This window comes from Amblyomma mixtum, chromosome 7 (genome assembly GCF_055824585.1).
Source record: "Amblyomma mixtum isolate Tamu chromosome 7, ASM5582458v1, whole genome shotgun sequence".
Lineage (NCBI taxonomy): Eukaryota > Metazoa > Arthropoda > Arachnida > Ixodida > Ixodidae > Amblyomma > Amblyomma mixtum.
Genome location: NC_143018.1, coordinates 46,885,538 through 46,905,330, shown reverse-complemented (window position 1 = coordinate 46,905,330; position 19,793 = coordinate 46,885,538). Strand labels below are relative to the sequence as shown.

Here is a 19,793-nt window from a genome sequence, read left to right as displayed (position 1 = left end):
AACGTTGAAATTATATTCCCTCAGACATGTAAAAGAATATTGCGCTGTCCATCGCGACCGCCTCTGAAGTTCATCCAAATTTGCACGCGTCTCGTGGTATATCCTGGCGGTCTGCACTTTCTAACCTGGAAATACCTTAGAAAAACAAGAAACATTGCTCATAATCAAGGGGCAGCCTGGCCCTTTAATAGGCCACGCGGCTCCGTGGTGCGTTGAGAGGTTGTTTTATTAAATTATTTTATTCTATGATTTCTATGGTTATGTATTTTGATTTTTCATGCGACTTCCAACAGGAAAAAAATATTTACTGTAAGCGTCACCTGTGCACTGTGTGTGACTAGTCAACTGCTATTGTAAAAATTCCACAAACAAGAAAGAAATTGTGTTTGCAGAAAAAAAGGACCGGAGATTAGAATAATGTAAGGAAAGTGTGCACGCTTTGTTCAGTAAGATGAAAGCCAGTCAAGCGGGCCCTAAGCTCTGTCAGCATTAAAGGGACCGTGCTTACCCTTTGGTCCATAATAATGGTGGCTCACAGAGCTTCACCGGTTGTTGTTTGCTAATTTGCCTGCTTAATATCAAAATATTATTGGGCTTGAACCAGTGGCAGCTTGCTCCGCTGTTCCCCTATAGTCCCAGGGCATTCCGGAACTTTAACCTACTGCGCCCTTTGCTGCCCCTACGGAGGGCATCACTGAAACGTCAAATCAAAGGGCGCAACTGTCTTGAACCGACTGCGACATGATCTTTGTCCTTGGTCACAGGACATCACTGACATTGAACTAACCGTACCCGCCTCAGTTCTCTGGCTAATCTAAGGGCAACCCTGAGTTTCAACCCACTGCGCGGTTCTCTGTTGCGTACTTATACAAGTGTCATCCTTCAGCTTGAACCGAGTGCTCCTCTCGCTAATACCTCTTAACACCAGGGAAACAACAAGCTTGAACCGACTGCGCCGTGCATTATTTCCTTCTAATCACACTGCATCATAGTTTTGACCTCACTGCAGCCTGCTTTTTTTCCTCCCTAATCGCAGGGCGTCAATCTCGACTGGAACAGGCCGGGAGACGAATGCAGCCATCACATCGGCGACGGTAAACTAAGCAGGGGTCTGAGGAACTTCATTTCCTATCTGAAGAAAGGCGAGGGCCTAAAAGTGATGCTCACAGTTCCACCCCTGCTGCACTTGACGGAATTCTACAATCTCTCGGCACTGCTGCAAGATCTAGACTTCGTGATCGTGACCACGCACAAGCTCCGTCGTCCAGGAGTGGTTGCGTGCACTGGAGAGCGGATCCTGGCAGCCGCTGCTTTCCTCAACATCAGGGAACACTTTGTGAAGCAGGCGGACACCGGGGCTACGGCCCGCACGTTTGCCTACAGCATTTCGGTAGGCCGCAGTCATCTTCCACTTTTCTCGCGCTAACCGCAGCGCCTACTAGACGACGCCTTCTGAAGGATGAAGAAAATAACAATGTACTATAATTGACAAACCTGTCTAGGATTTGGGCGGCACCCGTAGCCGATAGCTTTAGTATTAGGTGGTGGTCCCAAGCCATAGCTTCTAACGCGATGGCGTTAAAGGACCCGTTACCCAGAAAATCCGGCGTTGGCGTTGTCGGCGTTGCGAGAGAAAAATCACAAGTATGAGTCTGGCACGTGGTACCCAGAAAGCAGCCTAGGAGGAGACAGGTGGGCCACATAGGTCACGTGACCTTACGACGCCGTGACAAATTGTCCTCTGGATAGTGGGAAAACTGCCTGCCGTAGCAGGTGGCACTTAAATGAATGACTGGTCGCCCGTGACCTAGGCCGCACGAGGCCCATCGCAGAGCAGTGGAGCATCGCTTAAACGCTGCACCTCTGCGCCAGGAGGAGTACGAGGACTCCTGGGCATCTATGAATGTAAATTAGCGAAGGACATTCTACATATATGGGAGTTAACCTATTATGCCATTGCGTCACACTCTTAGGGCTGAGCATGTGACCCCTCCAATTTTTGGGGTAAAAGTTGGTTTCACGTGTTATCATGGAAGCTACACTTATTTCTTTCAGCCTGCTTCGTCCTTATCACCGTAGCCTGATTCGATGGGAAAGCTATGTACCGCAGCCTGCACATAAAAAAACATATGAGGGCGGCTAGCTCACAAAGAGTTTAACAGGAACTTCGGGTACGAGATGAAATTGTGTGGTCAAGTGTTATATCTGTTGTACTGACCGTCATTTCTCAGTGTCTTTGCTGTTCGATGAATAAGCTCTTGCTCGTGCGATTGAATCGCTGTGGTGGCAGCCGCATTTCAATGAGTGCGAAGAGGCATTTCAGCTTTTTGCATAACGTTTTCCTCACAGTTAACGTGCAGCTTTCGACTTTAAAGCACAGATACCGCACCTATTTCCATTAACGTCACAGCAAAGCAAAAAGGGTTCACACCAACTTAACAAGAGCAGAACAAGAGCAGCAGTTTTTGATATGTCATGCACTTCTTTACTGGCATTGTCATAATGTAATGTCACTGGGCGATGGCAAACACGATGAAGACTGGCTTGAAGTCTCTATGAAAGCCCTAATAAAGTGCGGATGACCCTGGTCACAATGAAAAGGTTCTTACCTGGGGGGTTCTAGATAATAAAACCTTAAAGGACCCGGGCTGTATTCATTTTTTTTCGTTTGTGTTCCACCATTAATCTTGCTTAAAGACTGGGCTCGAAACGACGGACATGATCCAGAGATAGCAAAGCGAGCGCTGGGTAGATATCACCAGGATCTACCAGCCACCGCAGCGAATGACAGAACGAAATAGAATGGAAGAATCTTATATTGTAATAGACCCGGAGACGAATCCACAAAAAAATATGAAAAAACCAGTAATGGTATGTGTGCCGGCGAGGCGTCGATGGGCCATGCATCTAGCATATTTCACAAGAACAGCAGGGATTTATATAGGCGTTCTCGCGTGTAACGAATAATTTTAGCCCGAGGGGGCAAACGGGCAATTCATTAAGTAAATAACAAAGATGCATTCATTTTAGTCCGTCAGCTGCGGCCGATGCTGAGATACGGAAATTTGCTTTTGTTCGCCAACACCACGTAACGCACATTCGCGAATTGCAAGTTCTCTGCCTCCGAGTTGTGGTATTAGACATCGTTTTGGTTTCCCTTTCAGGTGGGTGCCGACATATACAAGTTGGCCAACCGAACAAAAGTGAAATATCTAGCGCCAATCAAGCGAATTTCAGATGTGTTTATCCACCGGAAGATAATGCCCGGCAAGACATGCTATTCCGGCGTGTGTTCCTTGTGGACAGTAGATCACGACAGCCTGCAAGAGTGCTCTGTGGTGATGGGCAGTCGAACTGTCAAGAAGGAAAGCGGCATCGAGCAGGAGGTGGGTATTGCTGGCAGCGAATGCGCATACAATGCATAGTGGACTGGGAAAGACGGAAAAATGAACGACGTCGTCAGATTTACGAGGCATAACTTTGGTACTATCGCCGTACCGTGAGAGGAAGAGGAAATCGTAAGAGGAAATCGGCGTGTCTTGCTGCCCCCTTCGTCGTGGTAGAGCTGTTGTCGGATCCCATTTATCGGAAAGTTGGATGGCAGTAGATACCCCTCCGTGATGATAGTTTTTGACTGTATTATTCGTGTGTAACAGTGGCTTAGCCGACGAAAAAATATGTCCAGCTCCTTTTCCAAATGTAATTTTCATCACCCGCTACTCCATAGCGAAACTGTAACAACGCACAAGAAATTCAGATGAGATATTTCAATGAAATAGGCTTTGTTAAAGTTTGCCTAACTTCTAGAGAAGGGGTTCTCAAACTTTTTTGCTTGGAGGAACGCCAAACGCCTTCAATAAGTTCCAGAGAACCCCCCCCCCCCCCCCCCCCCCCCTGCCCCCGCCCCGCTTTCACTTACCAGCAATGTAGTCGACTGCATTTTTGCAAAGAGAGAGTTGCAAAAGTTAAATGTTTATTGCTTAGAATAATACAAATACTAATGTGATGGGTGGTACTGCTTCCCATTTGAGAGCAAGTGAAAGCGTGGCTGAGTAGCACTCAGAGCCAGTCTCATATCAGCTGCCGGGTCAGGGCCGGTGAGGGTTCTCGCGGAACACAAGAAGACAGCCCGCGGAACACCTGTGTTCCGCGGAACCCAGTTTGAGAACCCCTGTTCTAGAGCAAAATACGAGGACACAAGCACTGTGTCCTGTCCCATTCGTCTTGTCCACCCTGTCGGCTCACAGCGCCTATGAACGCGGTTTTGAGGGTAGTACATGTTGGAGGGAGGGAAAGTCGCTTTCGCAACCTTTGGTGAATGGCAAGTCGCATCGGTCGGAAACGTTTTCCCTATGAAGCATAAAACTGAACTTGCGCTACCAAACTGCGTTTGGCTGCTTTCCTACCCTGAAAACGACGTTGTGATTATTTTTTTTTCACTGTTCAGAAGGTTTATCATGCGTTTCAGATACCAGTTCAAAGGTAATCTTTGAACTCTGAGCATGCTAACGAAATACTGGACATTGCACACAGGCATGGAAGCTTGTGTGCAATTTCCTTGCGGGGGGAACCAGCAGCCGTGTATTTTGACGAAGGCGGGGTGGTTTCACGTATACGTCATAGGCAAGGCAAGGGTGATTAACGTAGCAGGGAGAGCTCGAATCTTCATTGTAATGGCGTTGTTAAGAATAAAAAACTCCCTTTTGAAATATACCTGCGCTTAAAAGACACGGACTGAAAGAAAGAGACACACACACAAAGCGCTGGACTTACAACTGAATTTTTATTCGGGAAACACTGCTCTTTATGCACACCAGCAGCTGATAAAAATGGAAGATGGTAACACCCGGATGATAAAAAACCACTCTGCTGAAAACCACTCTGCTAAAAAACTCCCGCCTGCACCATTCCCAACCCAACCAAACTTTTTGTACTGCTTTGCCATCACGTTCCTGGCCAGCGTATGTCAACCGGCGTTTTCTATTTCTTTCGCTTCCTTTTCGGTATCGGAAGCATGATCCTGAACGCTTGTCCCCACGATAGTTTCATATAAATGTAAAGTGTTCGAAAAGTCGGCACGATGAAGCAATTGTTCCTTTTAATACATTTCGAATGCGAAGAGATTGCATAACTCAAAAATAACACATTTTGGAACTAGACTCCTAACCAACTGAGAACGAAGCGCTCGGTATGGTTGCCACCTCATGTCCGCTGCCAAACATCGCTGCTACGTTTCACCGCCACCAACCCATTATGAACAATTATGAATCAGAATAAAGTATAAAAAATATAAAGCTTTTAGCGATCTCCATTGGCGCTAAGGCGTCGCCATGTCATATGCTATGAATACAAAGAATAAAAGCACATTCTTGGTTCGAGTCGCAGGGCCATCTTAAAACATAGGAAAGGAAGCAACTGATTAGGGCAGACGAGGTTTTGTTCTCAACGCTGTTGATAACAACGTGAAAGAAATACGCGGGCTGCAACGGGCTCTGCTTATTGGCTGGACCGCATTTCTATACTCATGGGACGGAAATACATTGAGGATGTTTGGTTCCAAAAAAAGAACTCTCCGTACTTAGAGTTGCACATTTTAAGGTAACAAGCAGCGACTCTACTGTAATACACTTTGTTAGCGGCATGCAAGAAGCAATTTCTGAGATTTCTGATATATTTAGTTACCGCTGTCTGAAATGTCTTCTTAGGGCGACGACGAAGCCTTTCCTATCTGCACACACGAGTTGATTGCGCAGTTCACAGCATGCCGCCGCACCCTGAAAACGGAAAGGCGTTTAGTGCGTACGCGCCAATGGCTTCAAAGTAGGTTTCAGTGCTGTTTAGCGTTGTACAAGACTGCGATAATTCGGTTTTCTGTACCATGCAGTGTGCTTGTGAAGCACCAGCGAAAGATCGAGGGTCCGCCGGCGTCCGGAAGACTGATGCGTCACACGCACACAGCCATGTCGTCGCGACGAATCGGAAGCTGCTAACAATTGTCTACAGTGCAGACTATGAATGACTAGTCGTTGCTTCAGCCATATTGGCGGCTTGAGTGAGACGTTTAACGCAGGTTATTGCTGCCAAGGTTGATGATGTCTAGTCTCTTTTATCACGGCAATCACGCGAAAAGAAGCGGGTGGTGAGCTGGCGGCTGCGGGCACTCCAACGCACTACACACCGTCATGTTAGCCCGGTGAAGCTAGGCCTGTCGCGGACTGCCAGCGCAGGGGAAGCAGCACTAAGCGCTCCACGAATCCGCTGGCTCCTTAAGATGCGCAGTCTCAGCAGCAAGCGGCTGCGCTCCGGTGTCTTGAATCACGACAAACGTGCGTGAAGCAGCAAGAGCAGAGGCGAGAGGCAAGCAAGCAGGGACGAAGAAGTTCCTGTCGTCACTTGTGAGAACCGGCAGCTGCCGCTAGGCGGCGGGAATGCGCTCAAAAAGAAGTTTTTAAACTCGTTTACTGTCAAGTTGTGATCAAGCCGACGCGCTCCTCTTTAGAACAGAATTAAATTAATGTGAATGCTCTATTTAGGCTTTGATTCGGTGACGGCAATAAAAGCGGGGTATTTTTTTTTTTCATCTTCACATCTTAATGCCGGTTGCACTATTTTGTGATATGGAGTTTAAAATGTGATGGCAGCCTTTTAAGCTCCTCCGCAGGCTAATTTTTTTTTTTTTTACTGAGCTTTGCTTCACAGAATCGTATATTTATAAAAGTGTCTTTTCACGCTTGAAAGATTTACAAACAATACATCGCATTTCTTTAGCGCTTCATACGGTAGCATGCCTGAAAAAAGCGGCGCGTTCATGCGCAGGACATGCGCATGGACATGGAGGAAACAAACAGGACATGAGCGCTCTTTTCTGTTGGAAACAAACAGGATATGGGCGCTCTTTTATGTTGGTTTCCTCTCAATGTCCCTCTTTTCGTTACCGCTGTTCCATTATGCGTTTTAGTTCAAAATAAGAACTAGGCCACCCTCCCCTTTCACATTGGCAGCTAATTGCGTTTCGTGCCTAATACCGACCATGCAGGCACGCTCCACCACCGCATTTTACACACTATGCTGCTCAGGACCATCTGCCCATTGCTAAGCTGTTAAAAAGACTACAGTGTCAGTGCACGTTAAAGAACCCCAGGTGGTCGAAATTTCCGGAGCCCTCTACTACGGCGTCTCTCATAGCCTGAGTCGCTTTGGGACGTTAAAACCCATAAACCAACCAACCAAAATTATTTTTGTCACGCGGATTCGAGCTGCTATACGGCGCGTTTAACACAGCAGAGTAGGTTCCTTACAAGCAGTGTAGTGACGTAAGCATAAGTTCAGAGATTGAAAATAGGTGCAGCGTAAATGTAAGTGAACTCTGTATATTAAAAAGTTAAATTTAAAGACAGCACTTTTGAAAACAGCTAGCGCAGAAACGGGACGACAGAAAGAGGACAAGCCACGAGCGCTACTAACAACAAGGCTTTATTGCAACGAGGCAATAAATAGGAAGGTTGCATACCCATGAACAAAGAGAAAAAAAAGCTGCAAACGCGACAGTCAAAAGTTGAGAACTATCTAAGAAAGCCAGCAAACTGACAGCATGAGCACTAACACAATCTGTGCCTCCTTTGCTGATTTCGAAGGCTTCTATAATTTATCGCGTGAGTTGTACCCTCTGATTCGTCAAGACCTTGCAATGACGCAGGTCTGCCTCACATACGCCTTCTTGGCAGTCGCGGCAATGCAGCGTGAGGTTGCTCTTGGGGGCCGAAGGTCTTAGCAACTAAGGCCGTTCGCTCAGGCGGTCATCCTACGTCCGTCCACACGTGCTGCAGTTGCGATGGCTTCTCCTCCTATTGCTCCGTTGGGAATCTTGGCAATCGGGTGCGGGGCTGGGCTTGGGCACCAACGACCTCATCGAGGCGACGTGCTCTCTCATGCGGTCATTCACACACCGTCCGGTTTCGCCAAAGGGCGTGGTCTTAGCACGCATCCATCAATCCTTTGGGACTGTGCCTTTCAAAGAACGTAATCATGCTTACTGGGAATATCCTGTCTATGTAGTTTCATCAGCCCAAAGAAAGCACTTTTGTTTTATTGTTTGCCATTAGGTAGGCCTAACCTAATGCGCCCTCTTCGCAGGTAGCCGCGATGGCGGGACCTGAGCAGCTGAAGAAGCGCATGCGCAGATCGTACGAAGATGGGATGGGCGACACACCCGTGGCGGTGTTTGACGCCATCATGGACGACATCCGCGGGCAGTGCAGCGAAACAGACTCGGATTCGTACTCGCCCCTGCTCCAGGCTATCGCGGAGACAGGGCCTGCCTGACCCTGCGTCGTCGCTTGTCTTGCACACTGACCCTGCCTAACCGCGACGCCCCCAACTTGCAGTGGTCTTTTGTGTCCTTTTTCACTTCACTAGTTATTGAACGGCTTCCTGGGGTGTAAAAGCTATTATTCTTAACATAACTTCTCTCGTCCACGTAATGGTACCTCGGGGTCATTTGTGGGGCGCTCATGCTTTTTCTTTAAAAAAAGCGCCAGAAGACCACCGCATTGCTATAAACCGATTTACTGAGTTCTTTTGTTCAGTTTTTTTTGCTTTTCTTCTATAATGCTTTCAGCGCCTTGTACTGATCCCTTTTCTGCCACAACTTTGCCACCGCGAAACGCGCAGGCACGGGGTACTGTACTACAGTTTTGTGCCTATATTATAACTTCGACAATGCCGGTTTTTTTTTTACTTTGTCCACCATCCTTTCTATAATTTTTGTCACTAATCTACGACAAGATATATTGTCATAATCTTGTAAAATTACTCGATTACCTTCGACAGTTTGTCTTTATTCGCATCTATTATTTTCTGTCCGGGTCCTTTGCTGTCGCTCTTTATATTATTAGCGCCCCAGCTTAGCTGCTTTTTTTACATAGTGCACAGAAGCCAGTCAAATTTATTAAAACATTTTCTCCTGGTGTCCTTTGCTATTGTTTCTTTTTTGAGGCGAAATAGGGACTGATTGAACGATCGACATCCTAGTAGTGATAATGCCCGCGAGCGGCAATATATCTAGAAAGGGTTGCTCATGCATCGAGCAGGGTGCAAGCAACTTGAACACTAGAGTGAGTGTGTTTTGCAAGGGTGCCCTGTTTGAATCTTGTGTCAGGCCTTAGTTTCTAGCGTTAATCATCGATGACTCACAAATTTAATTTTAACGTGATAGCGTGAAGGATCCACGTTCTGCGGAAAATATGGAATCTCCGTCGTCGGCGCCTTTAGTGAAAAGTACCCGCAGAAAGAGCCTAGGTGGCCCACCTAGGTGACGTCACCTTGCATGGTCATGGCAGCCTACCCACCGGATTGTGAGCGCACTGACCACTGTGGCAGGTGGCAGGCAAAATAACGATTGGACGCGAGAAGTAGGGATCAGCAACCGGGGCCGCACAATGCCCACCGCTGGAAGCACCTTCTGTCGCATCGCAGAGAACTGCCGCGTCGCTTAACCACTGCACCACTTAGCCAGGACTGGTATGAAGACTCTCATGGATGTACGAATGCAGAGCCGAGAATGAACAAATGCGCCAATGTGGGCATTAGCCTATTAACGCTATTGTGTGGTACCACTATGTGCCCCCGCCAGTTAATTTGTAGTACATAAAACTACTTCGCATGCATACGTAAAATCGGTGCATAGTTCTTGCAGTGGTATTTACTTACGCGTCTATTTCAAAGAAGCCATTGTGGATTTCGGCTCCTCAACGCGCCAAGGCGTCGCTGTGGCACTGGCAGGATGATCAACGCAACGACTGTAAAACAACGCACGAGTCTCCGGGAGTCTCCTTGCCTGTATCCCGCTGATCGGCATCCCGGTCTATTTTGCCTCTAAAGAGCTGAGAGTCGATTCATGAAATCCTGACAAAATGTTTCCAAATTCGTACGATCCGCACTGCACCTTCTGCGGTGAAGTGGCTGACATACAGGGTCTGTTCTGAAAGTAGTAGGACTGGTTTTTTTCCTGGACGAACGGGCGGACGAGAGGCGGTCTGCGCGTGCAGGATGGTTGAAGGAGGATATTGGGAATGCTGGGGAAAATCGGCAGTCGGCTGTCGGCCGTTGAAGAGAGGAGGTCGCTTGTACTCTGAACCCCTCTCGAAACGTCTCGTCACGCAGAATCGTCGAGCGTTTACTGGACGAGTAATACGCGATCAAATTTTGTGTAAATCTTGGTAAAACGGGCAAAGAGACTCACAAAATGATTAAGGAGGCCTACGGTGACGCTTCCATGAATAGATCAGGTGTTTTTTGAGTGGCACAAGCTGTTCCGAGAAGGTAAGGAAAGAGTGGAGGAAGACGACCGCTCCAAACGCCCATCGACCAGCAAGACCAACGAAAATGTGTAGCGAGTGGAACATTTACTTAACAGTGATCGTAGAATGAGTATCAGAATGATTGCCAACCGGTAGGATCTTCTTCATCATGTGAATGAGGACCCCGATTTTTTGCCCAGCACAAGGCGGCAACGCTGCCTCAGCCTCCCTATAGGGCCTCGACTTGGCCCCGCCAGACTTTTTTCTATTCCCGAGAATAAAATCGACGCTCAAGGGGAAACATCACGTATCGGTAGAAGTGTTTTAACAGGCCGTGGCGAGGGAGTTAAACAGCATTCCGGTCCAGGCGTTCCTGGAGGCGTACGAAAACTGTGAAACTCATTGGCAGCAGCGTGTAGGTGCGGAAGGGTGCTACCTTGAAAAATTGTAATCGTTTGTACTATTCTCTTCAATAAATTTTGTTTAAAAAAATGAGTCCTACTACTTTCAGAACAGACCATGTATACCATATTGTATGGGCATGCCAGAAAAACCCAGTTATAGAAAGAATCAATAACCCAACATTTGAGGACTGAGAGGCGACGCCGTCCCGCTCACATTGGGATGACAGGCTTTCGCTGGTGGATCGGGCAAGAGCGGCGTCAAAAGTTAATGAGCTCCTGGACTGAGGACCCACCCAACTATTCTATGCATTAAAAGTTTTTCTCTCTCGATCTGCACACGCTTGAGGACGGCCATCTTCGAGTCTTTGGATTTCTTCCGCTTGCTCGAGGACTTCCCAGGTGCTTTCGTAGTCATGGCTGGAGTACGTTGCGCAACCGATAGTGAATATTTCATTCCTTGGTGGGCGTTTTAGCATAAATCAAGCGAGGAGATCGATGCGATGCTTGCGCTGGTGATGCCGACTTCGAGCTGACGAGCGCGAGACTTGCTGTTGTTGAAATACGAGCACGATATGAAGGAGTTGAAATGGGCCAAGTAGACCCGTGCCAGAAAGTTAGTGAAAAAGGTGAGGCAGTGATAGGACCTAAACTTGAATATGCTAACTCTGTCTGGGATCCCCATCAGACTAACCTAATTAATACCATTGAGTCTGTTCAGAATCGTGCCGCGAGGTTCATCTCATCTGACTATTCCTATCATACCAGCATCTCAGGTCTAAAATCACGATTGCAATTGCCTACACTAGTCACCCGTCGGAACACATCACGTCTCTGCTTATTTCGTAAATTCTTCCACAACTTTACAGAAGCCAACCAATTAATTCCACGTGTCCAACGCATTTCCCGCCATAACCACCCGAACGCTGTTTACCCTGAACGTGCCCATACCACCACATTCCAGCAATCATTTTTCTTAAAGACTGCCCGTGACTGGAATAACCTCCCTGCTGAAGTGGCCACCATCATGATTCACCGACTTTTCAAGAACACCATCGATGAAGCCCATTCATCAATGTAATTTTTGTCCATTTTCTTATTAATATATAACATTTTTTTTTGCCGTGTTATCCCCACCCCTCATGTAATGTCCCGAAAGGGACCTTTGAGGAATAATAAATAAATAAATAAATAAATAAATTAAGAACAGGAAATGGACATGGCCACGGATGGGTGAACAGGCAGTCCTAACCACGAGATACGACAATCGTGGTGCAATTGACTGCGTGAGAAATTGCTCTCCTGGGTCTTCCAGCTAGTCCGCAACTCAGGTGCCGCCAGGGAAGCCCTGGACCAGGGGACCTGACCACCTGCCTCTTGCGAATTATCTATATTCATTGAAAGTTTCCCCCCTCTCTCTCTCTCTCGCAAAAATTGTTGTTTTCAAACCGAAAGTACAAAAAGGGCGGTGGTTACCTTGGGCAGGAAATTGCGCATAAACGGTAAGTGCTCAGAACCGATCAGCCACGTTGCTGCGGAATTTCGGCCACTCAGTATTGCCCGCGGAATCCGCTGTGAGTGAGAACGCATTACATGTGTCTACTGCGAGCGACGGCAAGGCCGACTGCATAAATTTTCAACACTGGGACCAGAGCCCACTTTTTGTTGCGCCGCGTCTGTTTTCGTCCTTGCGTCACCGACGACGGGTGAAGCTGTCAGTACACCTTGTGCGGAAACTTCTTTAAACTAGGTAAGGACTACACCAAACCCCAAGCGGTAGAAAATAGATCGCCATTTGCCGCACCACGCTGGCTGTTTGCCTTGCTTCCAAAACGATTGCGAGATATGGGTTCATGTGCGGTATGCCCGTTCGTGCGACCGATGGCTGCCCAGCGTTTTGGCATTCTAATCACGCTTGGTATTTCGAAAAACTTGATCACAGACCTACGTTTTGGTTTCAGCTTAAGTCGACTGTCTCGTGCCTTGCATTTGTGGGCGTGCAATTTGTAATTAGTTAATAAATGTGAGCTCACTAAAATTATATATATTCCTGTCGCAGCCAAATGAATGTTGTTCAATGTTACCAATCGAATAATCAGCCTTTTCGTCGTTCCTCGGGGAGCGTCTTGGGACCGCAACTCTACAATCCCACCCCATTTTTAGCAGATGCCGTCAATGGGGATGCCTAGTGTTGCTAAGAATGTCATGAAGACAAATTTGCTTGACAAGTGTCGGACATAGCTTTGCGGTCGTAGGTGCGCATGGTTGGTTTCTGAAATATTTATGCACGCTCTTTGAATTTATGACTAATGCAACAGAAGTCTTGCGTTACTTGTGTTTTATTGCAGGAAATGAAATATTATACCACTGCTCATAAAAATTTCACAGGGTACATAATATGCTTTCTGGCGCAGTCATCTTCTTGCACAGAGTGCATAATATGCTTTCTGGCACAGGCATCCTCTTCGTACTTTATATTATGAAGGCCAAAACATGTCAAACTGTCACCTTTCTTCACGTTGTGCGTAACTGTGCAGGTAGGGAACCATATCAGGTCTTGGTCTTCCTTCATCTACTGTTGCTTTGCAGTCTTTCTGCCAGGCGTCATATTCAAGAGGATAGCCTTGGTCTCTGCCTTCACCATTAAAGTAGCACAATATATCAGTATTGCCAACTGGTTTCTAAAAATGAGCTCACCACCTTCACTTTATGGGCACAGCAAAGCTGACATCAGAAGGCACATTAACAATCACTGACGCCTCAAATGGTTTTTAACATGGAGAGCTTGAAAATTTCCTTGAGCTATATGGTTGTATTCATGTTCGTGGTTGCCTCATGGGTCGTAGAATAATTACGTGCGTGTTAAACAATGAATTATTGCGGAAAATGTGTTCTTGATTACCACACGCCATTCACACCTGGAAGGTTTTGAGCGCTAGGGCTTCGCTTTTGCCTTCTTCTTGCGCTTGATCCTTGGTCTGGGAGCCGTGTCCAGGGTGTCCTGCATCATTCTGAGCACGTCCTTCTCCGTCTCTGCCGCACGAGCGTCGAGGAGTCCGCGACTGGTCTCAGGCAGCCCGAGCATGGAGACGACCACTCCCAGCAGCCCTGAGCCCACGATAGCGAGCTTCAGGTCCTCGCGGCCGAGATCTTCGAGCAGGGACAATGCAGAAGCGGCCACTGCGCCCAGGCGACCACTCGCATAGGCGCCGCAAAGGACAGCGCTGCGTACGCCCGTGGGGAAGAGTTCGGCCATGTACAGATATGCGGACGGCACCACCACACGGGCGCAGCACTGGGCGATCACGAGCAGGATGTCGGCCACCAGGCGGGGCTTGGCGTAGATGGCAACGCTGCATAGGGAGCAGGTGCCACCCAGGAGAGCCATGACTACAATGAGGAACTGCAGCCTGCAAGGCAAAGGTTCGGAATAAATGTTGCGCAACTCAGGCTGAGCGTTTCCGGCAGCACAATTGGTTGGTGTAATACTGGCGACATTTCATTTGCAGCCAGCATGCTTCAGTATGGTTGTGTTTAAATTTTGGGTAAGATCTAGACTACATATAATTTTTGGCTGGTATGGCGTGCTGTTCTGAGAGTGAGATACCAATTAAGCCTATTTATAGTGCACGTGCACGAGCGCACATGTTAGCTGTCTAAAAGAGATATGGGTGCTACATAGATATCCACCTGAAATTTCCCGCTTTCGCTAGCTACTCATCTAGCAAATACATCTAAGCTGTCGTCGGAACTTTCGCGCTCCCGACACCTCTAGATGAACCTGCTCAACACGTTCAGCACACTTCTGGTTGTAACACTGGACGCAGATGGGGCGCTCAATTTCGACCGCGGCGGTCGCGTTTCGATGGGGGCGAAACGCAAGAGGCGCCCGTGTGCTGTGCAATGTCAGTGCACGTTAAAGATCCCCAGGTGGTCGAAATTATTCCGGAGACCTCCACTACGGCACCTATTTCTCTCTTTCTTCTCTCACTCCTACCTTCCTCACTTCCTTTACGGCGCGGTTCAGGTGTCCGCCGATATATGTGAGACAGATACTGCACCATTTCCTTTCCTCAAAAACCAATTTATCTATTTACCAATTTTACCTCTGAAAGCAGAAAATTATTCTAAAGGTCCACACTCGCGAATGAAATGAGAACTCTCGCATCAACTGCGTCAAATGCACAAATGGAGTGTATGTGCTCATTACAAAACCTGCCGGCCTCCGACAGGGATAGGCATTAAACCCCGTACCTTCCTCCTATAACACTGGTCCTCTACCGATAAGCCACATGTTCCGGTAAATGGTTTGGTCGCTAAATGCTGTGAGGTCTTCTGATTCGTAGAAATCATCCTCGTTGGCTTACCTGCCGAAGGAGATGAGCGCCAGGTACATGACCACGTAAGACGGCGCGGACATCAAAACGACCACAACCGAAATCGTGGTGTCGTGGCGCAATCTGCTGCTCCAGGACAGGCTGTAGAAGCCTAGCATCATCGTGAATGCCACAGTCAGCACGCGGATGACCTGAGGGCGCCTAACTTGCCCGGCTGGCACTGACATAGTGATGCCAGACGTGTAGGCGGTGTGCTCTGAGCGGGACAGCTCGCCTCTCACCCTCTGCATGGTTTGTTTGGCGGCCGTCCGGTTCATGTTATTCATTCTTGCTGCCTTGAGCATAACTTCCTGGGCCTCGTCGAATCTAGACGTAAACAAGAGCCACACGGGAGACTCGTGCACGGCGCAGGTGCTGAGCAGTAGCAGCAGCGTCGGAGACAGGACGACCACCTGCAGCAGAGTCCACGACAGCGGGAACGAAGCCAGTATGAAAAGCAGGACGTCTACGAGGAAGACGCCCATTGCGCATGACACGCTGATATAGAAGACGCGGTATGTCAGGGGCGCCACTTCATACAACAGTGTGAGGCTGACCACGAAAATGGAGCTGGCGCAGGCGGAGTCCATGAATTTCGTCACCAGGAAGAACGAATAGACGCGCGCGATGCACGTCGCTGCAGTGCTTGTTAAGAGCGCCACGACGCCCGTGGTGATGACGATCTTGCGCCCGAGGATGTCAGCTAAGTACCCTGCGAGGGGCACGACCAGAAGGGCGCCGCTCATGTAGACCGCGTTGCCCAGGGATACCAGCCAGGACCTGCGGCAGACCAGGTCCCAGAAGCTCCTTGCGGACTGGGAGGCGTGGGCCGGGTCGTAGTCCCAGGCGTCGCACTCGTAGGTCTCGGTGTCATTGGGCTGCAGGCCGGGCTGTGCGTAGGCGAGGCACTCACTTTGGCGTCCTTCAGCGTCCAGTGGAATGCCGACGCTCTTCCACTTGGACGGCGAGAGACCGGTTAACCTGGATGGCGGCCGGCACCAGTGGTCCACGGGGCGTGTTATGAGCGCCAAGGCTTGGCTGTGGCACTGCAGGACGATCAGCGTGATGACCGTGAAACAACATATGAGTCTCTGGAAGTCGCCGTGCCCGTAGATGGTTGTGCCCTGGTCCTGCTGGTCTACGTCTCGTTCTGGATCACCGCTAAGGACCTGAGAGTCGCTCTGTACTTGCTTCAGATCTGCCATCTTCGTGTCTTTCGATTTCTTCCGCTTGCTCGAGGACTTCCGAGCGGCTTTCGTAGTCATGGCTGGAGTACGTTGTGCGACCAATAGTGAATACTTCAATCTTTGGTGGGCGTTTAAGCATACATCAAGCGAGGAGATCGATGCGATGCTTGCGCCGGTGATGCAGTCCTCGAGCTCACGAGCGCGAGACTTGCTCGTGTTGCGACACGAGCACGTTATGAAGAAGTTGAAATTGCCCAAATAGACCCGAAAACTCGAGTTCCAGCAAGTTAGTGAACGAAGGTGACGTACTGATTGCGGCTGAAGTTAAGAAGAGGAAATGGACTTAGCCATGGCTAGAGAGAGATTGAGATTGATGCTTTGATGAATATAGGTGAGGTCTGCTTGCTTGTTGTCGTAGCATGCTGCTCCAGAGCCATGGCTAGGTAATGCCGAAAGCAGGTAACCACGGTTTCCTGAAAAGCCAACTGCGTAGCAATTTTTCGTTCCGTGAAAATAATTTTTCAGGTGGTATATTGTGATGCGTGCGAAGCCCCCGAAGGAAGAGATTGGAGTCTCACTTGTCGAGTGAGGCTTATTGGATCATTGGTATTACTGTGTCGCTATGGTGATCTGTACGCATAAAAAAGGATTAGTTCATAAATGACTGATTTTTCCTAAACACTCCTTGCCAGATTTTTCTTGCAGTTCAGAACGCAGGCAACATCGCGTTTTGTCGGAACAGATCGAAGGGCAGTAAATTTAAGCCTTTATTTTGCACCACCTTATTCTGCACAAGCACAGGACTGGAGATTTCGTTTCGCTTTTGAGTAAAAGAGGACTATAATAAAATGGCTGAGGCTTAGCTTAGGTTAAGCCTAGTCAGATGCGAAGCATATTGTCGCCGAGTTGCATATCGAGCACGCCACTTGGCTAGACGTTCTTCACGCTCTTCATCAGTCTCTGTAGCACGCCGCAACTTTTGCTTCTCATTCCAACGAGCAGCCCTGTCTCCAGGAGGCATCTCTATCCCGTGTACGCCTAGCAGAGGCAGGCGCACCCCCTTGTATGCCGCCGCTCCAGCATCACGTGTTCACTACAGCGCACCTAGCGGCAGAAGCAGGAAACACATTGGTCGCGACGCCTCGCGCGACGGCGCGAGCTGGGGCCCCGTTTCTCATCTGCTGTGATGTCACGCACCACGTGGTCATCCTTGGTCACGACGCCTCGCGCGACGGCGCGAGTTGGGCTCCCGTTTTTCATCTGCTGTGACGTCACGCATCACGTGGTATGACATGGAGGTCACGAAAGGTCAATGGTAACGACACCGCCGCGCTCGAGGAGCTGGGTTGGGCTATTTTAGTATGCTTCGCATAAAAAAGGCCCCCACCCTCCTTGTATGCGACAGTCCTTGGTGGCTGGATGAACACTACTTCGTTAGCGCCAAGCAGCGAAGGCGCAGCCACCGCCTGCGACGTACTCGGTTGTTGTACAATTAGGGTCGCGGCCGTGGACTTGCACGTGGCATTGCTTCAGAGGGAGGGAGAGAAACGAAAAAGATAATAATCTGCGCGCTATGTTACTCTGCGGCGATTACAAAAAAAGAAAAGTTGCAGGCTGCTCTAAATCCCAATGGAATAGTGAAGCTTAAGAATATTTTTAGAGCATAACAAATTTCTGCATGGACATTCTTCGGTTGATGTAATTAGCCCGGGCGCGTTAGAATATTCCTGAATGTACAGCAAGGAGTAAAGAGCCTTCGGGCCACACATGATTCGCTTGTGATAAGGGAGCAAATCACTCATTGCCGTACACCCAAGCGCAGCCATACGGCTGCACAGGAATGTTAACAGCCTCCAGAGGATCTTTCTAGTTAATGAAAAATTTATCCTGGTCCGGGGTTCGAACTCGGGACCTACGCTTCACCCGAACAGTCGCTCTACCAAATGAGCTAATCGTGGCGGCTAGTATACGGTAGGGCGAGAGCGCGACCAGTAACTCGAAGTGTTGGAGAAAATGTTTTGGAGAATCTTCAAGGTGGAGTAAATATGTAGTAAGGGAGCAGATTACTCAGTGGCGTCCACTCAAGTGCACCAATACAACTCCCCAGAGTTGGGTTGGAACTTCAGGCCAGGAAGAATCTTTCTTTAACAAAGAAGTTTCTGTGGAAGCTTTATAGCTCTAATTTGTATCCGTATGGCTGCGCTTGGGGAGATGCAAATTAGTAATTTGCTCCCTTATTACAAATTCACTCCACCTTGAGAGAGTCCCCTAAATATTTGATCAACCATACAGTTGGCTTCTGAGCAAAGTAGCGGGCCTGCACAACAGCTCTGGCGACCAGAAGATCATGCCAACATGCCTGAAAAGCAGAAATTCTGTCATGTAGCGGCTCGAGAGAGTCTACGTATCTTGCGCACTAAGGACGCGTACCAGCGAAGGAGCTGAAATGACATGCGCGGTGCAGCATAAATATGTACGGTACGCACTGCAAGTGCTTCTTCCTTTGCTCTCACCTGTACTGAGAAAGATACGGCGACTTCTAGAGGTGGGCAGCTCGGTGGCATGCAGGTACCATATCCAGGGACGCTAGAGAGCTCAACTCTTTGGCTTAGATGCACAGATGTTGGGTTGTGTTTCTTTGAGTAAACCTGGGCACTCCAGTATAGCGGAGACATTTTTAAGTTGTTTATTACCTTGTGAATTCCAGCCAAGTGAAGAAGAATGAGGTGCATTCGCAGGAAACATTAGATAGCTTATGAAAGATACATTCCCAGAAATATTTTCTGAACCGCTGGTTGGAGCATTCGCATTCACAGCAGGTTGGAGCATTCGCAAAGCAACCAGAAGTGCGGGGTTCGACACCAGTGTCACCTGGCACTCAAACTTTTACCTGTGGGTACAAGCTTTACTATGACCATGTGCTCCTGTTTCACGAGGGCGAAATGCTTGGAATAAAGGGCCTTTACACCACGCTCTGCATACGCAGGTACTTTGTGCCGTGGTGCTCTTCTGACAGTCTGCCTTCCTTCCGTTAGAAATAATCATCACCAACGTAATCAAACACTTTCATGGAACACTAAATCGGAGGACCATTTACACTGTCCATGTTTGTCAGCTGGATGAGTGGTGCCGATTTACACCTCATAAGCTAATAACATGTAATTGACGAGGGTGAGCCCATAGAAGCGAAGTTAACGATGCACTGAAGAAGTGCTTTTTTTGCGGCCCCGGTGTCAATACTGTGTTCAATACGAATGGCGTGTATATCAGATCTTGGGCTCCGAGAAACGCGTCTCATGTGATTACATGAGCGTCGCAGGGAAATTTGAATGTAGTGTTGTCAAGTGCAGACGGATATCACTTCTAAAGGCGTCGCTCTGTTCCCTGAGAAGTACACGAACAGGCGGCGGGTTTCGCACGACAACCACGCAAGACTGGCGCCGAAAAACGTGCCTTGGTTCCTTACTTAGAGCAAGGCCCCATCTCACGAACTTAGCAAAATGAAAAGAAATAAATGAAATGATGTTGCCT

At 48.5% G+C, this 19,793-nt stretch overlaps 2 protein-coding genes across 3 annotated transcripts in view; one reads left to right on the top strand and one right to left on the bottom strand.

Moving 5' to 3' along the window:
• Positions 1–1,159: 1,159 nt before the first annotated feature.
• LOC149335917 (uncharacterized) lies at positions 1,160–8,322 on the top strand. Its single transcript, XM_089554588.1, has 3 exons — positions 1,160–1,390; positions 3,165–3,386; positions 8,134–8,322. The coding sequence occupies exons 1-3, from the start codon at positions 1,160–1,162 to the stop codon at positions 8,320–8,322; spliced, it is 642 nt and encodes a 213-aa protein (XP_089410714.1).
• A 5,197-nt stretch (positions 8,323–13,519) lies between these two features.
• The window catches only part of LOC149335914 (solute carrier family 22 member 6-like), a 57,470-nt gene continuing 51,196 nt past the window's right edge, over positions 13,520–19,793 (bottom strand). Inside the window, exons 1-2 of one of the 2 annotated variants that reach the window (XM_089554587.1) lie at positions 15,067–16,340; positions 13,520–14,109 (exon numbers count right to left, since the gene is read on the bottom strand). In XM_089554587.1, the coding sequence (XP_089410713.1) occupies positions 13,635–14,109; positions 15,067–16,340 (1,749 nt within the window). In that variant the 3' untranslated portion in view covers positions 13,520–13,634. Of the gene's footprint in view, positions 14,110–15,066; positions 16,341–19,793 lie in introns of those variants that run through there. The other variant, XR_016284548.1, reaches the window with a different exon arrangement.

What these genes read in the sequence shown, in the direction of transcription:
- LOC149335917 (XM_089554588.1), top strand. Translation starts at nt 1,160, where the DNA reads ATGCTCACAGTTCCACCCCTGCTGCACTTGACGGAATTCTACAATCTC. An exon ending in CGTTTGCCTACAGCATTTCG is followed by an intron (nt 1,391 to 3,164) that starts GTAGGCCGCAGT and finishes TTTCCCTTTCAG; the next exon opens with GTGGGTGCCGACATATACAA. An exon ending in AAAGCGGCATCGAGCAGGAG is followed by an intron (nt 3,387 to 8,133) that starts GTGGGTATTGCT and finishes CCCTCTTCGCAG; the next exon opens with GTAGCCGCGATGGCGGGACC.